The following is a 22685-nucleotide window of genomic DNA, read 5'->3' on the forward strand; positions in this document are numbered from 1 at the left end:
CTAGGTTAGGTTAGGTTATGGTTAATTTAATTGAAACAGTACTATTTGAAAACTATTGCCGCATTTTGTAAGATACGTACAAATGTATTCCATGGTGACATGTTCAACGAAGAACTCGTCATTTGATAAAATGTTATACGAACTCAGATTTCACGTACTGCGGCGCACGAATAAGCATCCCACGATGAACTGCATAGGTACAACTTACATGTAACCAGACAGCTCACGGCGAACTGTGCCAGGATGAAATGTTTTATGTTAAATTTACATGTAACCATGTTAGAATAGCCCTACTGGAATACTAAACCGACTCAGTAACCGTGTCAACGTGGTATGAATGTGGTAGTTTGTAGCGTCGTATGTATTAGACTTAAATTGTTTTTAATAAATGACAAACTGGTTGAATTGGTTTGATTTCAGCGGGAACAATTATTTGTTTTTTAATTCATTTCTTCCCACATTCTTTTTCATGGCTCTTTTATTATATTTGTCGTTTATTGTATTGCATTTAATAGGAAATGATACCCACGTCATATCAATGACCTTTTATTTATTGCAACTTAGTTTCCTCTATTATATTAAGACATCCTGTACCTATGTACATATGGGATTGAGGAATGCTATCAATTGTACGAACGATTCTCGATTATTTAAAGCAAGTCTAAATTAATTAAGAGCTGGTGTAGAAAGAATGAGATTTTTAATGAAAAAAATGAACTGACCTCTGTGTAGAGTCAAGCGTATCATTTTATTACCGTTTTGTTTGTTTGTTTTTTTTAAATGACGTGTGTTATTTATATGCGTATGTGCTGGTATGCAAAACCATGATGAAAAATCTCGATATTATTATATAAAATAGTCGTCGTTATCAAAGATTTTTCACCAAAGTTAGGAGTCTTATGAGATTTACTGTATTTTAATGTTATGTATATGTTACGTTATGTATATGTTACGTTATGTATATGTTACGCCAAATGTGCAAAATTGACTATTACATGAAATTGGTAAAATTTTGCCTAAATCATGAAAAATGCAAGTTCGTTGCCTTATTTATGAATTAGGCAAAATATCTGCCAAGTGCGTGAATTCGGCAGTAATTTTTCTGCCTAGTTCATGCATTGGTAAAATTAGATAGTAGCGATACGGTGGTGTTTTTTGCAACTAAACCAAATGTGTCAAATGCTCATGCATTGGTCAAAATAGATGGTCGCGCGCCGGTGGTGTTTTTTGAAACTAATCAAACTAACCAAATGTGTCGAATGGTCAAATGTCATTGATTATATAAAAATATACCAATCAATAACTACAGTGACGTTCATATCCATTTACTATGTCCAACAAAAATCTAGAACTATAATATTATGATAACGGAAGAATTTTATTAAAAGGAATTTTCGCGATTTGATTCGTGCTTGGGTATCAATCGTGCAATGGTCGATTGTTTGTTTGTGACAGTTTGTTGACACTTGTTAGCTAACCTCGAAATGGACATTCAGTTGAATTCAGAATTACAAAACCTAACCTAACCTAATAATAATAATAATATATTATGTCCAATTATAACTAATAAAATTTACTGTCATGTTGACAGTTTAAGAATTCCATACCCTGGCGAATTCACGCACTTGGCAGACAATTTACCTAATTCATGAATAAGGCAACGGGCTTGACTGTTACATGAATTAGTCAAAATTTTGCATATTTCATGTAATAGTCAATTTCACACATTCGGCGTAACATATACACCAAGATGGATCTGTACGCGAACAATATTTCTCACCCACGGTGGAATACAAATACACTAGAATATTCGTATCAAAACATTTTATATTATGCACAGTTTCTCGTGCAGATGTATCTATCTTGATATGTACTAAGTATTAGTGTGGTTGAATTTAGAAAAAAATGAGACATTGAAAGACAGCGGTTATAAACTATCATTTGGCAGTTATTTAAACGTTCTAGTATGTTTTTATTCAACGAATAATTCACAAGATTTAAGAATGTAAAATTCTAATTATTGAATATACATAATTTTGAAAACACTTCTGAGAAAATATATGATAACCAATAGAAAAAATATTTTTGAAAAATGTAAGACATCTCGCAGGAATCGAACCTGCATCTCTCGGGTATCGCGCCCACTTACACATACCACGATACTAAAAGAGTCATACTTAATTGAGACAAATTTTAACTACGCGTGGGCGCGTTAGCGAATTAATTTATTAACTTCAATAATTTCATGTAGGTATGTTGGTTGTATTTAGAAAAAAAACTTTTTCTCAACAAAATTAAATTATAATGGATACAGGTAAAGGCTTTATTATTGGTATAGCTAGAAGAATTAAATATACTTGATAGATTTCATTATAATAAAAACATTTTTTTAAATAACAATGTTAATAGACTAAACATATTTTTCTTAAGACTTTTCTTACACTTTATTTTTAAAACTACAATAGGCCATACAAATATATTGTGACCTCACCCAGATCGAAGTTTGGAGGGATTAATTTCAAAAGATCGAATTCGGAACCCCCTGATGGAATGCTAACGTCTTGCGCACTTGACAACGAAGGTCGACATTAAATAAGTATGTAGTCTTAGCCACTGGTAAATGAATGCTATAATCTAAAACATGTGGATATTGTAATATCTGAAAAGTGTATCGAATACATTCTGTTGGTAACGCATCAGCTGTTTCCATTTTCATTGCCTGTCACAATTTTAATTACCGACGTGGAAACACGTTGAATGATAAAAAATGCCAAAGCCCTTGATAACATACGTATCGGGATCTTTAAAACTAGGAGTATAAACTAGTTATTGGATATATTTAAATTATATGATTAGGAATATCGTAGATATAGATATGTAATTGCTTTCTTGTTTTAGATCAGGTATTCCCAACCTTGTGCACGCCGACGCAGGTGCATAATGCGAATAACAAAAACGCTATTTTCATATTTCTTTATTCATATGTCATGACGTCATCTCTTCATATCATTTGCTTTATTACTGGGGATGGTGCTCACTGAAATTACAAACATTGCCAATAATTTTTTTTCATCCGGAGTGATGTTGCGGTGATATTGTTGCTTCAGTCGCTTTCTTGATGGTTTCGCTCCGTTTGGAAGGCGCACGCTCTCGCCACGTCCCCCTGCTAGAGATCACTCTTCTCTCTAGGTTGCTCGGATCTTTTCTCACTACGTGACCAGAGTATTGTAGAATGAGAGATTTTATTTGATGCCGAGCTCTTCCAGTACAGAGAAAATTGTACGCCTGGCCGTCCATGGAATACAGAGCATCCGTCGCCAACATCAGATCTTGAACGCGTTAATTCTCTTCCTATCAGATTCTCTGAAAGTACAGTTATGTTATCATATAACTTTGGAACTACCAATAAGACTCATGCGCATTTCAGGCTATTCTGAAAATGTAAAATTATTTATTTATTTATTAAAAAAAACCATTTTGATTATATAACAAATTATTATTTCAAGACGTTCACAGCATAGAATTTAGAATAAAAATAAGAGGTAAATCAAGTTAGCAAAGTGAAAAAATAAGCCAAAAAATAATTTTATAGCAAAAAAATAAAATAAAAAACAACAATACCCAATTAAAAATAAGAACAATAAAATAGAATTTTAAAAACAAATTAGTAAAAATATCTTTATCTCTAGTGAGTGTATTGACCAGTCCTAACCATTGGTGACCCATAAGCTTGATACGAGGAAACAGTTTTCATCCAAAAGTGGTCATGGCGACCATGCATGTAATTGACGGGTGCATAGAAATAAAAAATTTTCTAGAATATCAGGATTGGAAACTATATCATGTGAGAGCAGGGAAAAATGCTTTAAGAGCATGAAAGAGCTTTAGGAGAATAAAAGCATGCCTTGAAGAAAGCTAGTCGGAAAATACTCGTTTGAAAAATTACCTAAACGAAAATAGTCGAAGAAATTTATTCTGGACACGCTATAAATAAGCAATATAATATAATACAATAATTATTTATGCTAAAGATTTAGTAAACATCAAATTGTGTTCTAATGGATTTAAGTTTTGTACTATTTCATTTGAGTTTTAATTTGAGTTGATTTTGTACTATTCCATTACTCAAATGGAATAGTATAGAACTTAAATCCATTATAATTTAAATTCAAATTCCATCAAGTACCGTCGGTCGATAGTATATAAAATTGTATATTGAATGCCTCAATAAAAACTTCACGTCATCATGATTAATGTGGATACTTTTAGAAATAAATAAATTTAGGAATATAATATTTTCAACTAACTATCTCAAACAATAACTACGCCTATATATTAAATCCTATCTCGATCCATCTACGGGCCTATTGGGTCCCTTGTGTGGTAGTTATAACTATTTACCTCCACGCAAACATACCATTGTATAAGTATTAGTCTTAGATTGGTTTATCTGAATGTACGTGGCAATGAACGGAAGTATCCATCTCGATTGATGAACGGACTGCAATAGATCTCTGATAGGAGATTTTTTTAAATACCGATTCGCTTTGGAAGCTTATATGTGGGCATACATAAACTTGATACTATGAATACATCGTACATTTTCAGTCACAATCAATAATGTTGATCAAAACATTCTTATATTATGCAGATCAGTAGCAAAGGGTAGTGACAGGCTGTTAAGATCCGCCATAAATAGTGCACATTTTGTTAGTTATATGCAATGACATTAATATGAACGAAGCATCTGAAAAAAAAATAATACTCACTTTATTGTCGGGTCTGCCGAATGGTATAATCTATTCTAACGCCATTAAAATAAAGGTGATATTGCTATAAATTCCCGATGCTTTTTGTCGGGTCTGCCGAATTCGGTTCGAAGGGGTTCGCTCAAATGAAAATTGACACTAGAAACACTGTTCTAATGCCATTACAATAAAGGTGATATTGCTATAAATTCCCGATGCGTGATATCGCATAATGGAATTGCGTGACGTTTACCTATACATGTGCGAATGTGGCTATGCGTGAATTTGCTTGCTAGCTACTGTATTGAGTGCGTTTGGTTATATGCATTTGTTTTTATTGAACTAAGATTATAATTTACATATGGTGCTGGTTAGTTTTAAAAAAACAATTAAACCCTGATTAAAGCCAAACCATAATAGTTTTGATATATTTTGGGCGATACGACAAAATTGTGCACATTTTTTCATTCATACTTATTTGTTTTCGTTGAATTAAGAATAGGTACATTTATTATTACACATATTGTTGGTTCATTTTATAAATTCATTAAGCCCTGCCCAAATCAAACTATAATAGATAAAAATATTATTTTATTTATAAAGTATCCAAAGTTATTTATGATTAAATTGCATAATTTTAGATATCTTATTGATAGCCGAGAATTTTTGACTATTATCTATTATGGTTTGGTTTTCGCGGGGTTTAATTGAATTTGAAAAACTTACCAAGACCATCTATAAATATATGTAGTCTTATTTCAATGAAAACAAATACGTATAACTAATTCAGTTTAGTGTGCACTATTTATGGCGGATCTTATCAGCCTATCTCCACTCTTCGCTACTGGCAGATAGAACATATTATAGAATAAATCTTTAAAATAAAGATTAAAAGTTCCAAGTAAGAGATTCTGAGGATTAAACATATACTGCCATGCTAAGTAAAAACGACAGTTTTTTTGGTTAATGAGAATGAGAATTAATGAGAATGTTGAAATGAGAATCCAAATTTTAAGCTAAATGTGTCCATTTACAGATTATGTTAAAACAATCCAATAATTTTACATAATAATAAGAGAAAAGGTAATTTAAGACTTTCTCATTTCACTAAAACCAAAAACACTGCCTTTTTACTTAGCAGGGAAGTATTGGAAGTGGATGATGAGGTGGAGAAGACTATAGTAATGGACTGAGAGTGATGGTTAACTATGTCGAGTGAAGAACTAGTGACAATAGTAGTGCGTCTCGTGACGGACTCTATGAGATGAGTGATGATTCATGCATTGTCCTTCCAATTTATGACAAATCATAACTATTTTATGGCAACCTAAAGTACCTACCTACATTTATGATGTTGAACTTTGTAAATATGTATAGATCATAATATTTTAGAACTGCCTACAAATACTATACCGGGTACAGAAAAATCTCTCTGAAATTTAACGTTTCATGGATGTACTATCAACGTTGGATCAATAGTTATAGAATAATTGGAAATATTTGCCACGAATGTTTTTTTTTTTTTCAAAATATGTTAATTCATCGCAACAAATTCTATAAGACGTATATTTGAGAGATTTTGTTTTAATATTATTTAACTTTTTTTGATTTCAGTGAATATATTTGCGTTTTGGCAGCGTAAAACTTATATAAAACATAATATAAAATTCATTTTTGAAAAACATATACCTACGTGTATGCTCAATACCGAAAATATCGGTATTTTGGATTTTTGAAACCGGTATTTCGGTATCGATAAATAATTGGATACTCAGTAATTTCAGTAATCCGCCGCTCGATTATCCGACAACTACTATTATAATCCGCCGTTATTTTTACTAGTTGAAAGCACAAAATCAAGCTCTATAATTCGCCAGTATTCGATTGTCAAATTCAGTAGTCCGCCGCGTGCCATGCCAGCTGGAATTTCGATGGATGCAATAAGCTGAGAAGGGTGGGGGGGGGGGGGGTGTCATTTCCAAAACCTCCAAGGAAATTAAAATAAAAACGTCATATTTAACTATCTGAAGCATGGAACAACCAACCGGGACTTTGCTGGTCAAAATTACCATAAAAACTATTTTTACGAAACATGTACCTGTTTTAATTTCAAACATATTTTGTATTTATGCATTATAATTCGCCGCTTTCGCTAATTGGACAAATGTCTAGTTTTTGGGTTGGCGGATTACTGATAGAGAGTACTGTACCTATTTTGAAATACCGGTATTGTAGTCCTTACTTGAGAGGTATAATGCTCCAAGTGCATATTTTTAAAGTACTATCTATCATTTGATTAGTAATCTGCACCTCTTAAACAGGTATTTTTATTGAATGGCTATCAACATAATCAAGTAACAATACCTCTAAAGATACTTATATTTAACAATTATCAAAGTTTTACGCATGAAAGCATAAATACAGAGAAAAAGTAAATGTTGGCGAGCTTACATATCATTTTATCTTACAAATTAAATAAAAACGAGGGTCACATTTAATGTAATCTAGATTAGTTTCCACAGAAGTGGAAGGGTTATCATAGCAGAATTTTTAATATTTTACAATCGCTCTTTTTACCTTGTGTTATACGCAGGTACATGCTAATGAGGTTAATTAATTCACTTTGCATACATTGAATAAATTAACAGATCATATCTCATTAAGAGTTTTAACAATTTCGAAGTGTTTCCACCGCAGTGATGCATCTTCGAGATGAATACTTACTTCAAATAACAAGTGTTAATTATTATTAAGTAGCTATAATTGCGATGGCTTAAGTGATTAGTATATTTTAACTTAATTTTATACAGAATTCACGTGAAATAAATTTATATGGTGTACGATATAATTTATATGAATACGAATACGATATTCGTACGAATGAAATTTTACCCATACCACCAGGCCGATTTACTAATGGTAGAAAAACATTATAGCCGAAATGCGTATTATAAATATATTTTTCTTATATAATTGGATATATTATTATATTCGAATTATTTATTTGAAAATAATTTCCTTTATAACTCATTCATAGTGAATACTTTACGACCGGCTTAAGCGTCGGCTTATAGTGGCGAGGGTCCCAGGTTTGCATCATAGGTCTGGAAAATACACATAATAATATTGTTTTCAATTTGTGTTTGAGTCGTATGGACTTATTAGGTTGAGCATGTGGCTAACATCCATTTCTCGTAAAAAAAATATTCAGTTAATACAAACCTCTACTCTGTGGAGGCCGATATGATCTTATTAGGATTGGGCATAGGTATATATTTACTTTCAATTACTGTACAATTCTGTAATATGTAACTTTGAAGTAACTTTGCTGTCTTCAACGAAATGTCGTATCTCGAATCATTGGTAATTATTACGAATTCGTACAAATTATCGTTTTGGCAAAGAGCTGACGGGCTTAACTGCTTTCAGCCAAATTACTTTCGTACAAGTGTTTTCGTTATCATTTTATCTAGTGATTATGTAAAACTATTTTGTTCTCTTGTCTCTTCCGAATGGAACCTTATTAAAAAACGTTTATACAACCTTTCTTACGAACTATTAGTTATATATTTTCATTTTAATTATAAAACATCATTTCATTTTTTTAAAACTTATGGCATAATGCAGAGATATAGACGTTTAGTAAGCTTCAATTAAAACATTGTAATAATAATAACAGTAAACATATCTATTGTTTTTCTTTCTTAGACTAAGTCGACATTTTTAAGGTTGAGTGGTGCTTAAGGCTACTTATTATTTGGCTAAGCATATAATTATTATGAATATGCATTTGCCCCTTAAATAACAAGCCCTTTTTTCACATTTACATACAACATTTAGTAAGTATGACGATAAATCATGGAAAATAGTTACCATAATTTAATTAAGTCTTTCTATCATAATGCTCAGCGTCCATTATGCTGTCTCATGGTTGCGTTTTTATCTATTTATGACCCTTATTTTTCCTGCACTTCCACATTGCCTATGACGGAAGGGTCGACAGGTGAGCGGGGGGTCAAACGGTGCATTCCACAGTGCTGGGACATTTCAAGATTTTCTCGATATTAAAGTTTTCTGGTCTGAAACGTTTCATAATGCCTGCGGTAATGTAGTGGAAGAATCTACCTCTGTCTGTAGCTTGGTCTGCGTGATGCAATTTCTAAACCAAAATAAACACAGTCAATTGCTTTATATTGGACAATCAGAATACATTTTTCGTATCTATTTATCTTCGTCTTTCTGTTCTAAATGTAATAAAAAATCGGAGATACTTCCAGGTATGTATGGCGTGCCAGAAGTAAACTATTTTCATTTTAATCAGTAGCATAATGTCAGTATCTACATATATGGATGGGTCTCGGGTGCAAATTCCAAACCTGTGTGATTAAGAGGGCTCGCACATCAGAACTCACCGCATGCGTCTTACGACGAATTCGTCGATGTGACGTCATCGTAAACCAAGAAACAAACGTTATCAAATGGAGCTTCGCAGATTGGTCGATGCAACTGCAACTCTGCGACCCTGCGACATTTGTCTAGTTGCATTGGCCAAAGCCTGCATGTCGATGTCCGGCCAATATCGACTCCGCGCATGCACACAGCTGCAGAATCGGGCGAATCGGCCATTTCTCTCCAGACTGTCGCTGCGTTTGGTAGAGCTAGAGCTAGCAGCGCTAGGCAGATGTGCGAGGTTGTGATCGTGAAACATTCGCCGGCAGTCTCGAAGGTTTTAATTTATGGCCGTCAGGCACACAAGGCGAGTTGTGATGTGCGAGCCGGCTAATGCGTGCAACTCAGAAATAAAACAAGTATTTAATAATATATTTTGCATTATAGTTAATAATTCTTCATACATAATTTGAAAACACTTAGTTAGGATTAGAACTTGCGTCACATGGGATTACTCTTCTCTGACCACTAAGCTATATATATGAATGTGGACCAACAACTCTTAGCAACGTCAGCAAATGCTCCGTGATTACATAAAGCCTAATTATTGCACATATATCACTTCATCTACGGTCTGCACAGTATGCAAGTGTGACATAAGCAAGAGAGCGTCGACAACCCCAAGCATTGTCAGCGAAACACTGCGAGGTAGTAGCAATACGACAGTCATCATATTACCCAATTGTGACCCACATATATGTGTATGTTCAATAAAAGAATGTTAAATTCTTAATATTTTTGAAATATTCCTTGAATAAAAGATATAGTTTAAAAAATACTTGTCAAACGTATGTTAAAGTAATTGGTACTATGTGGAAGTGAATATACTAAAATTGAATGAAAATGCAAGAAATGGTCTAATAATAATGATCATTAATAATATTACTTAGTAAACTTTAGGAATTTTATTCATTATCCGTAAAGCACTGAATAAAATAAATTAATATCTCGATATATTAAAATAATATTCTGATATACATTTTCTAATAATTCTTTAAATTTGTGATTTTTAACAATATGCTGGTTAACGAAGCTGCTGGAAAGCTGGGCATAATATACATAATATGTTTGTGTAGAGATATATATAAAATAAAAGCAGAGATCATATATTTTACACCTTACTTATAAAAAATACATTTTCTCCATATCTATGGCAATTATTTTGTATAAATAAGATTGTTTATTTATTCCAGATGTTATACTATGTGAGAATCTGACATGGACATCCTGGAATAGTTTTTCTAAACGTTACGTTTTGTTATAATATGGTTATCAAAGGGTAAAGGAAAGTATTTTAGAGAATAAAAAACTGTATTACTTTAACACTTGTCATTATTTTTATTACAAAAATAATAAGTTACATGTTATGCACATATAATACCTATGTACATATTCGCATTTATACATTTGTTCAAAACATCACACCGTGTTAGAACATTACCTTATCTCTGCGTACATTTTTAACGATTTTTATAAGTCTCAATATAAACGTTAATATAAAATAAATAGGCACCCAATAAATAGTTAAGCCCCCCTTAAAAAGAAAGAAAATAGACTAGGAAGACAAATAAATAGTTTTAGATTATCAACGAAAAATATAAATAAAGACATTACTCTCCTTTGATAAAATAAATAATATAATATTAAGTATATAAAATGGCCGCAAGATTTTTCTTATTAAATTAAGAAAATAAAAAATGTATTTATATTGGAAATAAAAATCGTTAAAACACGTAATTTTTGATTGGCAGAATAATATTATTTTAAAAATACATTAGAAAGTATCGTTAGCTGCAATATTTAATCTGTCAAGCACATTGAAATATTTATCAAATATTTTTTTAAATTTATTTACAACAAAAGAAAAATTGATAATTTGTCGATTTATTTAAAAAAAAATCACTTATTAAAAGTGATTAAAAGTATTAATAAATAAATATACCGCAGAAATTGTATCAGGGCATCATAAAGAATGCTAGATAAATATATTATCAATATATGCGAGACGTCAGCGAAATATTACACCTAAAGATTCAGTCGGTTTATTCCATTTTTAAAGCGAGGTCTGCATTGTTCTGCTGTCCTAATACTGGTATCCAGATTGTGGGTTGAACGTTGGCTTGCTTGGGGGAAGGTATGTCTGCTGGGGAGGTCCTGATGGGTATCCACCGGCCGGTCCTGATGGATAACCTTGAGAAGGTCCTGAAGGGTATCCTTGGCTACCTTGGGCTGCCTCTTCGCGTGCGTTCTGGTCTAGTGCCCTAGAACAATAAGACGTTTATATGACATCTGTTTAAATCAGTCGTTTACCTTGTCGTGTCAAATTTAATGAGCATTTTCGTGTCTTTTTAATTAGTGCATCTAAAAATTTGTCGCATTTAATAAGAAGATTATAAGTAAGTAATTATGTATTGATGCACCGAAATCTGGATGTATAATAAAACACAAAGTGTTCGAGGTTTCAGTGTTCTCGGAATTATTAGTATCCTGCCTTTTAAGAGACCTTCGTGTTTCAATACCGGATTAAGAAAGGTCGGGTATTACAGAGAATAAATAATGAATAAGTTAATAAAATAAAACCTGTGATAGATAAAATAAAATATACGAGACAAAAGAATAAAACACGTTAAACGAAGCCACGTTAACAGTAGTTGATGAAATACACCACAGAAACACATGGGCTTGAGGGCAAATCACATATTATGTGACCTCACCTAGAATCTAACCAGGAATCATTTGTATAAGAAACCAATGCATTGCTCAGTTATGATTGTGGTACACCTACTATGGATTACTCTACCGAAGTAGTATTGATAAACTGTTTTAAATGAGCTATTGTTTCACTATACATGTACATTTATTGTTTTTGACACTATTATTAAAATTGTTGAAAATATAAATATTTAATAGCAGTGTCCGTTTTAAAGCAGTTATTCGCGAATTCAAAATTTACAATTTGTTGTTTTTTTATTTGGTAGAGAGAGAGAGAGAGAGAGAGGGAGAAACTTGCAACATTTCTCATTAAAAACTGTGTTGAAATAACCTATTTTCTGTGGAATTCCGTAATATACTTTGCATATTATGAAAAAAATATGGGAAATGTATCTTTTTTACTTACAATTTGTATATAGATGCGAGATATACAGTCGAACTTGGTTATTACGAAGAAGATGGGACCGACCGAATTTGCTCGTTATAAGCGTTACTCGTTATATGAGTGAATAGGTATTTTTAAAAGAGAGGTCACATAACACAAAAAGTCGCAATTCAAATAAAAATATACAATTAGAATGTTTCCTAGAAACAAGCATGACATTCATGAACTACAAAAGAAGTTGTTTATTGTAATGAACGCTGGTAGGTACCTACCAACTTCACAAACCTTGGATTTTTTACATGCAATTTCAACCATATGCGTGGAAACTTTTTCAATATTGTCGACGAAAACACCAATAAGGTAGGTACTTAGGCACTTAACTAGTGTCATAAACGTAATCCGGTGCCGCGGCATTCTGTCCGGTCGGATTTTATTGGTTAGGGCCGAAATGTTTTTAAACGATCGACACATTAATAGTTTAAAAATTTTTTTGACGATTTTTAGCTCGGTATATCCGATAAGTAGCTCGTTATAAAAGTGAATAAGTGTATGGAGAAAATTATAAACGTAAACGAATGTTTCCTCGTTACATTCGAGATCTCGCTATATCCGTGATCGTAATAACCGAGTACGACTGTATTTTTATTTTAAAATTTGTAACAGTTACTACAATATGTAAATTAGCATTGAAATAAATATGACGGTTATGTAGAAGAATAAATGAGTATATATCTTACTGTTGGATGGCTTCTGGGATTGGTGGAGGAGTGGGAAGATGATCACCGAAAGCCCTGAATCCATTGGAATCCGCTACGTAAGTGACGGTGTAGGTTTTGCCGTCATCTCCGACGTAGGAGTACGATCCGTGCATCACCTGTTCTTCGTGATCGGTTCCAAGGTTCTCGATGTGGCCCATCTGCTCGATATGGGTCTGATCTCCGGTCAAGGTTCTGTTGGATAAAGATATGATTGATAGTTGCATTGTGTTGTAAAGAATATAAATACCACATATTATTTGTCATTTTTATCTCTAGTTATAAAATATTGAATACAAAAAATATTGTTAGTAAATTCACTTATGTCAAATTAGTGCTACATAAACAGTTTATCTCATATAGTACATTTTAATAATATTTGGATTCTCATATCTTAGAACTTAGAACCAATACACAGTTTGAGAATTTAAAGTGTGGCAGGCGAATAAAGGCGAAGACAATATTTTTAAGGCGTGCATTTTTGAAGCAAGTATTAATAGACAATTTTGAAAAGTTTTTAAATAACAACTGTCAGAATTTTAAATGAATGGTAAGTATTTATTTCAAAGTATCGGTATAAGCCCGCCAGTTTTAATGTTGAATGTAAAATATTGGTACAGCAAGAAATAATATTCAAAAATCAGTAGTAAAAATAAATAATCATTATTTAAATGACATGGGCCAATAGATAAAATCAATATCCATTATTATTTTGATAGTATGAAAAGTAAAAAACGTTCAATGGGGCGCACGGCATTTTAGGGTTACCATTATCGCATATAAAGTATATTAGTCTATGCATTCATGAATATCGGTAAGAACAAACTATTTATGATTATAATATTATTAAAAGAAGATCAAATAAGAAGTCGCAGAGGTGCAGAAAAAAGAGCTAGATGGACATTTCACAAAATAAATGCGAATAACCTCAAAGATTAAATTAATAATTGATAGGTTCTCTAGGTAGGTACTACAAATATTACAGAAATCATTTTTTTAAACTAAGTACATTTTTATTACCTATTATTGTCTAATTTTATAAAAAAAAATGAATCTCAGTTTGGGTACAACAATAATTTATAGTATGATATTAAATTTATCTCAATTAAAATTGTATGCTAAATTAATTAGTTTGGGTTCGTGGATTTTTTATATTTTACATGTTTTTTACTCATCACTTGTCATATTAGAAAAATGATAGTGTATAAAAATGTATATAGTTAAAGAAGTTTAATAATTATAATGCACAATTATTAAACATTGAGTGCCAACTAATTCAATTAATAAAACATGAAATATTTAATCTCACAGCTTATAAGATTCGGCTTTCTGCCAACTTAACCCTGTGTAAAGAATGCTTTATAAATCACTTATCTACCTCAAATAAAATGTCATTTGTAAACTCGTTGAAATATTAAATTATAATTTTTGGGCGCCTTGAAATATGTGTAATTACAAATTAAATATAACAGTTTAAAAATAAGAACACAGCTAATCGTGAAAAGTGTCATTTAATTACACAAACCATTGAAATTTAAGAATGATACAAAAAAAAATACAATTTGAGAAGCGTTGCTTGGTATGGGCATAGAGAAATTTCTTGGAAGATGGTAACTATTACTTAACTTTATGTTTAAATTGTGATGGCTGGAACTTCATCTTGGCTGGAATTATGAACTGCGAATCCTTCTTCCTGTCCGAGAGGAAGTAACTACAAATGGCGTTGAAACTGTATCTATACTTTAACCGGTGACACCCGTTCGGCACTGAATCTAAACTTGGAGTGAGGATCTTGTGGGCGGAAATAAGTTATTTGTAAACAAGACGCTTTCAAAAAAGCGGGAATGAATCCGATTGGCTTATTTTTAACCGTCTTTGTCTTGGAAGCAAGGGTTGACACACACTTTTTAACAAGGTTGTGCCAAATTTTGTTATTTAATTAACATTATTTATTTTAATATCTGCGTTTGAAAAGTAGCCATGTTACGTGAAATGTAACATGACAATCTGCAAAAAAGGTTTTTTTCAACGTCTTTTAAAATTACTAATTTAAGTAAGTATCTTAATTATTTATATAATATGTATATTATTATTTTTACTATTAGTGTAAATGCCGAATCAGATAATAATTTAATATTGTTAATTTATTACAGTATGTAATGTAAATAAGACCGTGAAACGTATTGCCATTGGCGAGCCAAAAGTCCGGTGACAATTAATAAGTCGTCCGATTTGTCTATGCTCTGATACTGATCAACGAACGAATAAAAAAATCGAGCTGTCAAAAGTCAAAAGTTGCGATTATCGGAATGTTTTCCGATAATCCTAAAATGTTGTGTTATTTATATGTAGACTTGCATAAAATAATATAACAGTAAAAACAACACAAATTTTATGTTTTCTATTATGAATTTCATAAACGTTTTAGTAATAGGTTGTACGTAATTGAAGGAAAAGATTTTTATGTTATCGTTTGACTGGGTGTGTATTCTAGATTATCATTTTCAATCATTCACATTGATCGACATCGGTCGTCTTTAGTAATAGGTTGTATGTAATTGATATATCATTGAAGGAAACGTCTTATTCTGTCATATGTTTGTTACCATTGATTATTATTGTGAATTTTTGAACACAAGAAATACATTTATTGTAAACAACTGAAGTCTGTCTTATTATTTAATTCTGATACTGAAAATAATATGTAATAAGCACTATACAAGTCTGAAGTATGTCTTGTTATTATTGCAAAGTTGAAAATGTATATAATAGACACTACAATTTATTTAACTCCGCAATGAAGTAGAAATTAAGGGTTTGAATCTCATAAGGTAAGGTTACATATATCTTTGAAGTGCGCTTAGATCAAGAGTGTATGCCTAACAGCTACCTACAACTGATGGTTCGGAAGGTGCAGTGAAGTTAAGTTACAGCTGATAGTTAAAATGAAATAGTCTTTAAGGCACTGAAGCTTGCTCAGGAGACTCGCATTGCATCATTGAGCCATTTTATAGATACACAAATGCTGCTACACTAAATGGGCGTAAGGGATGAAATAATTGAGAAATACCATTCTAATAGTACAATCTGTTCTGGAGAGCCAGATAGAAAGAACAATAATATCCTACTAAATTTAACATAATAAGGAAGCTACTAAATAAGTTATTTTTGTAAAAGAAAAAAATCTGTCCAAAATAGATTTTATACTGACAAATTGATATTTATACTTACCATTAATTATTAAAATAATTCCCGAAAATTATTTAAATAATTCCCTATCATAATTTAAATACTTCCATTGTTATATTATAATACTTACCAATAATCATTTTTTACTTGCTGTTCATATTAAATAGTTCCCACCTTTTTAATAAAATACTTGCTCAAGTTTTTATTAAAATACTTGCTGTTAATGCATATATATACTTACCCAATAATTTGAAGCCTATTTTTAATAGGTATTAAGACTGTTTTTTGTTTAAATGTGTGTTTGAAATATTTATTTTTCAAAATTTGGCACACATCAGTAACAAATTATTAAGATTTTAACTGAAGCTAACAGATTTTTCTAATATCGCAATCGTTCTTATACCTATTGATTCAGTGAGCTAAAATTTTAAGTACTGATTGTTTAAACTTTCAGTTATTCTAAATATTTTTTTTGAAAGCTTATTTTCATTTTTAATTAACTATTTTTTTATTCAACAAATAATTCACAAGATTTAAGAATGTAACATTTCAATTATTGAACATGAAAACACTTCAGATAAAAAGAATTTAGCGCCCATGCACATAGACCTCTGCTTTAGGCGCCATACTTAATTGCGACACATTTTAAATCCAAATAACTTAACCAACTACGTTTCGTAGTGCCTCGTGAACAGTTTAATGGATCACTTCATAACATGACACGAAATTGTTATACAATTTAATATATATTTTTTTTAAATATATGTAAATATTAAATAGTTACGAATATATAAAAGACATTTAAGTTTTATCAAGCTTTTCACGCGAAAGATAACTAATGGCTCTTAATAATCTCTGAAGCGCTTTCCAAATTGAGTTACATTTGTTTTGGGTGTAAATAGTGTCTGAAGATGCCGAAAGGCGTAACTTCTGGTGGCAAAAATTATCTTATATGAAACAGTAAAAGAAATCAAATTAATTAATATTTTAGTAATATTTGGCATCATTATATAAACGTTAAAAGAATATTAATAGTAGAGAAAAAAAACCTGACTTAAAAATAAAGTTTGAATGAAGACTTTCCAAAAGTGTATTTTTATTTAGAATAAAATCATTTTTTTAAAATTATTAACTATTAATTCGATTCCAAACTAGATTAACAAACATATTCATAATGTGCCGAAGTATTTTTATGAATACGAAAAATATATATATCAATTTTATTCTCATATAAATGTTATAAAGAAACTCGTTTTGTCGATTATAATGTTGTACACGAACAATTACTGTTTATAGATAATCGTTGTGCTTACCTGTCATGTCATGTCATATTATCACTCCACGTGGGAATTTTAGCCCCGTCATTAATCTACTGAGGAGCATTTCTGTTCTTTGTGATTCATCGATTAAGTTTCTCAACAAAGTGATTGACTTAGAGATTAATAATAAAATATTTTAATTTAATGACATTTCGTCGTAGATAAGTTATAAGTGATTTATTGATTAGTTTTATATTATGGCTAAGTATTTATAATATCATATTCACTGTTGCATTTATGGGAATTGATAATGACAGACCAGCTTTTAAATGGTATCTGGAGATACAGGTCATTTAATTGTTCAATTGTATTATAATTGATTTTTTAATTACACATAATAATCACCACGCAAAATACTTCAGTAAATAAAAAATACATCTTTTCTGGAATAAAGAAATAGCCCGCTGGAAGCGATTGGATTTTACATAATATACATATTGATCTACGGAGTTAAATCCTGTAGGAAGTACTACACAGTCTTTTGAGATGTAGTTTTTTGAGGTATACTGAGAATTGAGGTTCATCACGTTATCAATGACAAGGTTTTAATACCAACCAATAAGCTGAGAAAGAGTACATACTACAGATTTTCCGTAATAACACATGAATTACTCAAACTTATAACCCTAGACAGCATAGTTATTATAAGTCAGGTCATTAACTTACTTATTGAATAAATGTATTCACCCAGCAAGTAGAAGATGTTTGTTCGAGTACCATTCGGTCTAAGATTTTTTTAATGAGTGTTTCTGAGAGTTTCTAGAATCGTACGCTAGTCAGCGGCATTTTTCTTTGACACAAATGACGCAATCGATTCATCAGAAAATTTAAAAGGGGGTCGTCAAACCAGTCATAGAATTATTAAATTATACAAAGATCTAAAGAATATTAGTATTCTTCATTGCATAAGTAATACCGATTTAGATTGAAAGACTCTCAACTATCATTCAACATTGTTAAAATTAGTTAGGTCCCGTGTGAATAGGCAGATCATACGTTGCTATAGGACAGCAAGTTAAGGCAGATATTGCGAATATTATCAACCTACATTTTTGATACCAGATACCGGGACGTGAATTTTTGAAATTTGTGAAATTAAGTGAGTGAGTCTTAAAATTAATCACTGCGTCGGGCCTCAACGTCACTATATGTTGGCCACTAACATTAGTCATAAAATTAGAGAATTGAAAGAATATTATGTCATTCTACTATATATTGTTATGTATTTGTATCTTCCAATTTTTTTAAAACAAACAAAACTGGATACAACATATTATGTGATATTTTATATTTATATTAAAACAATTTCTAATTTAATTCAATAATAATAAAGACAATATTTACTCACTCGTATTTATAGCTTCCATCTTCATGAATCTCATTAATCTGCTTCAGGATTGGGACTGGTGGAGTAACTGGTTTATTATTACCAGGAGGCAAGTAGGAGTTCTGGGGGGGAAGGTATGAGTTTGTAGGCTTCTGAGGGGGCAAGTACTGGGTGGTTGGTCTGGCAGTGGTCACCTGAGGGGGAAGGTATATTGGCTTAGGGGGTTGATAGCTGTTTGAAGGGGGCAGGTAATTGTTTTGTGGGGGAATGTAGGTATTTCGTTGGGTGTTCAGGAAGTCACCGCCGCCGGCTGAGTATGCGCTCTGTGGGGCACGTTGTCTCAGGGCTAAGAGATCAGCGCTGCAGGAGGCGGCTAATGCTGCCACTACGATTAACTGTAGAAGAAGAGAAGATTTAATCACTTTTAGAAATAATATTTATATATATATTACACGGAAAGTTAATATAATTGCACCAAAATGAGAAGTTAATTTTAAACTTCAATAGAAAATTTATCGAATATATTTTTAGTGTGAACTAGAGCTAGAACAATGTCTTATATAACCTTCTAATTAATCTTTTTTGTGCTTTGAAAATACATAATTTTAACCACTACAATATAATAATAATGCAAATGACAGCTAGGCGATTTTCATTTGTTCTGTGTTCATTTGTCATCGACTTCAAAATAATATTTTTATAATTGGAACATCGTAAAATATATTATAAGGTTTTATTTTGAGAAAATATATCACGGAATATGAATTATTATTATGTGGAGATAAATTTAGTTTCGATTACGAGAAAGACATTAATTTAAAATAGTAGTAATGTATAATTTTCCATTATATTGTATACACAATGCACTATACTCATAAAAATTATTGTGAATAAAAGTTTTCACGAGTTTTTCATGTACTATTAATAATAGTTGTATTAAATGAAAATTAAAATGGAATTAAAGATGACACATTCTCTTAAAAAAATTGAAACGAATTTAAGCATGTATTATTATTACATAGTGACCTATTTTTACATAATAATAAAAGATGTGAATGAATTAATTAGAATTCAAAAGACAATGATAGCATGGTAAATGAATTTCGCTTATTTGAATAGCTATTTAAATGACTATTACGTACATACGTTATTATTATACAATTGAAGATTACGGTTTCATAACCGAATATGTCACACTTGCATTGAAACCGAGCATGTGCATATTATTTAGTTTAATATAATAATTATACTGAAAGCATTTTGTTAAGTGTCACGAAACATTGTATTTGCATAGTAATAATATGACACTGTATCTCAGTTGGAGATGTACAGGTATTTAAAGTAAGTGAGTACTTATTGAACTTGTTTTGAGATTACTAAAGTAAAACTATGTCATGGAATGAAAATAAATTTTACAACGTTTTTATTAGGTCGTATTCTTATTTGTCCGGTACAAATCTTGCAATCGATTTTTAATTAACTTCCCGACTAGCTAGACATTTGAAACTTTTAGTATATATCAGAACACGATGCCAATGCACTTTTTATAATACTTTTAGCCATCTTTAAATAGAATTAAATTAATTTTCAGTTAATTCTGTTTTGTATGAAAAGTTATTACGGAAGAAATCCGTAATCCAATCCACTATTTTTAGTTGCTAGGAAATTATTAATATATACGTGCATTACTATGGAAATCAATATGAGTGTTAAAATGACATTTCAGTATTATTTCAATCAAATACATTTTTTTGATCGTTTAAGCTAGTCAAGTCAAGTTTATATGATTCAACAGAAAATTTAAAAACGTTGTACATACAAAGTTCTTTTTATCTTGTAATTATTTATGTAATATTACACGCTGCTGTTTATTGTGAGATTAACGTTATTGTATTTTCATATTATCAATATTACAAAAATATTAAACTTTTCAGATCTGATGTTAATATAATATCGGGTATTAAATAATATATCTACGGTATTTTTATTATTTTGAAAATAGTTATATACAAACTATAATTCTACAATATTTTTTTGTTAAAGCTTAAATAAATTAATCAATAAATTATATATAGATATCTGATTTTTTATTTCTGTAACTAATTAATTGAATTGGCATTTATATGGCTACAAAACAATTGTATTTTTACCAAAAAATATTCGTGTTTTAAGAACAGTAATTTATTTATATGCAACGTATAGTAATTTGCTACATTGAATTAAATACAAGGAAGTTATGTTGGTAACAGTGTATAAACTGAAATCTATATTGACTAAAAATATATAAAATTGAATTGATGGTATTTATTTAATGGTTGTAAAACAGAGTTCTGTCAGGTAAATGATAACTAATTTCAAATTATTAAAATCTTCACTTTAAAACATTCCATTTTTAAATGAAAAGGTTTTTTTAATAAAACTGTATATTGTATCAAGTAAATTCCTTTATTATAATATTAATAATTAATTTTTTATTTGATAAAAATGTATTTCATTAAAAAAACAAACGGGTATACTTTAATATATTAATTATTATGAATGACAATGAAGTCTTCAACCAAATTCCAGGGTAAATATATATTTAGATGACGAAGGGTAATCCATTAATTATTATCGATGTTTTTAATAAAACTGTTTATAGCATATATTTAATCCTTTCTAATACAATATACTTTGTAATATTAATGACAATCATATAAATATTTTGATTAAAAGACCATATTATCTATAAAATTTCTTAGTCGAATAAATTTACAAGAATAATGAAAATGCTTTTGAAAAATTCAGAATTAATTTGGTATTAAACCACAATGTTTTTGAAAATAATCAACAGACAATATACACGCATCCAGAATATTTTTATGTGGAGCTTTAAAAGCTCGTGAAAACCCGATCGATTTAAAAGCTTCGATTTCAACGAAAAATAATATATTATATTACACTTCACTATTTAAAATAATATAGGAATACCAAAAGATTTTTGATATTGCTTAAGTCCTTACCAGTTTCATGACTGCTGTGATTTAAAGTAAAACAACTGGTTCGAAGGAAACTTTAAGAACTGGCTTTAGTCTCAGTGTGTTTCTGATGATTGTCAGATGATGACTGATGCTCTGTATCCCTGTTCGGCGCTATTTATACTGCATGCCATCCTACCACAGGGTTTAACTGACCAAAGAGATCATCTTACGATCCCGTACGTTTTACTAGAGCAGTACGGTGATGATAGGTTTGAGAGGTAGTTCAGATTTGACAGGTGATGTCCTTACTGTGAAAACGTAAATGATATACCAGATTTTACTGAAGGTTATGGAATAATGATGTTAACATTCATGGTTATAAAATAATTTAGCTATTTTTAATAGGTACTAAAATACTAATATTGGTAATTTCATTATTGTGTTTGTAATTTTGATATTTTTTTCATTTAGAGTCGGCTTACAAGTCAAATACCTACCACATATATAAATATCAGGGAATAGAAAAAATATTAGATATTACGTTACCTTCTTGACGTAGTTATAAGAAGGTATAATTTTAGAGTGTAGAACAATTTCGGATAAACTTAAAAATGTGTTAAGGAATATGTTATTTTTAATATTTGTTACATAGGCACAACGCGTATTCAATATTGGTAATATTATATTTATTATGTTCAATAGCTTGTCCCTAAGTAATACAATAATGAAAACTTTGGTAAAAGTCTTGATTGATGGCGACTGGCTTTCGTATTTCTAATGTATTAATATTTTATGTGTCCGCAGCAGAGATTGATACACTAGGGTCATCATCTCTTTTTAT

The 22685-nt window shown here is 30.6% G+C and overlaps 1 protein-coding gene across 1 annotated transcript; it reads right to left on the reverse strand.

Annotated features, from left to right (window-relative positions):
• Positions 1 to 10526: 10526 nt before the first annotated feature.
• Positions 10527 to 21983, reverse strand: LOC147072988 (uncharacterized). Its single transcript, XM_085945827.1, has 4 exons — positions 21887 to 21983; positions 18906 to 19279; positions 13032 to 13244; positions 10527 to 11458 (listed from the first exon to the last, which is right to left on the reverse strand). The coding sequence occupies exons 1-4, from the start codon at positions 21893 to 21895 to the stop codon at positions 11281 to 11283; spliced, it is 774 nt and encodes a 257-aa protein (XP_085801953.1). The 5' UTR covers positions 21896 to 21983; the 3' UTR covers positions 10527 to 11280.
• Positions 21984 to 22685: the final 702 nt, after the last annotated feature.

This window comes from Rhyacophila brunnea, unplaced genomic scaffold, assembly GCF_057557595.1.
Source record: "Rhyacophila brunnea isolate RB1 unplaced genomic scaffold, BYU_Rbru_1.0 scaffold_19, whole genome shotgun sequence".
In the NCBI taxonomy this organism is placed as follows: Eukaryota; Metazoa; Arthropoda; class Insecta; order Trichoptera; family Rhyacophilidae; genus Rhyacophila; species Rhyacophila brunnea.

What these genes read in the sequence shown, in the direction of transcription:
- LOC147072988 (XM_085945827.1), bottom strand. An exon ending in GATGGAAGCTATAAATACGA is followed by an intron (nt 13,245 to 18,905) that starts GTGAGTAAATAT and finishes TTTATCCAACAG; the next exon opens with AACCTTGACCGGAGATCAGA. An exon ending in ATCCCAGAAGCCATCCAACA is followed by an intron (nt 11,459 to 13,031) that starts GTAAGATATATA and finishes TTATTGTTCTAG; the next exon opens with GGCACTAGACCAGAACGCAC.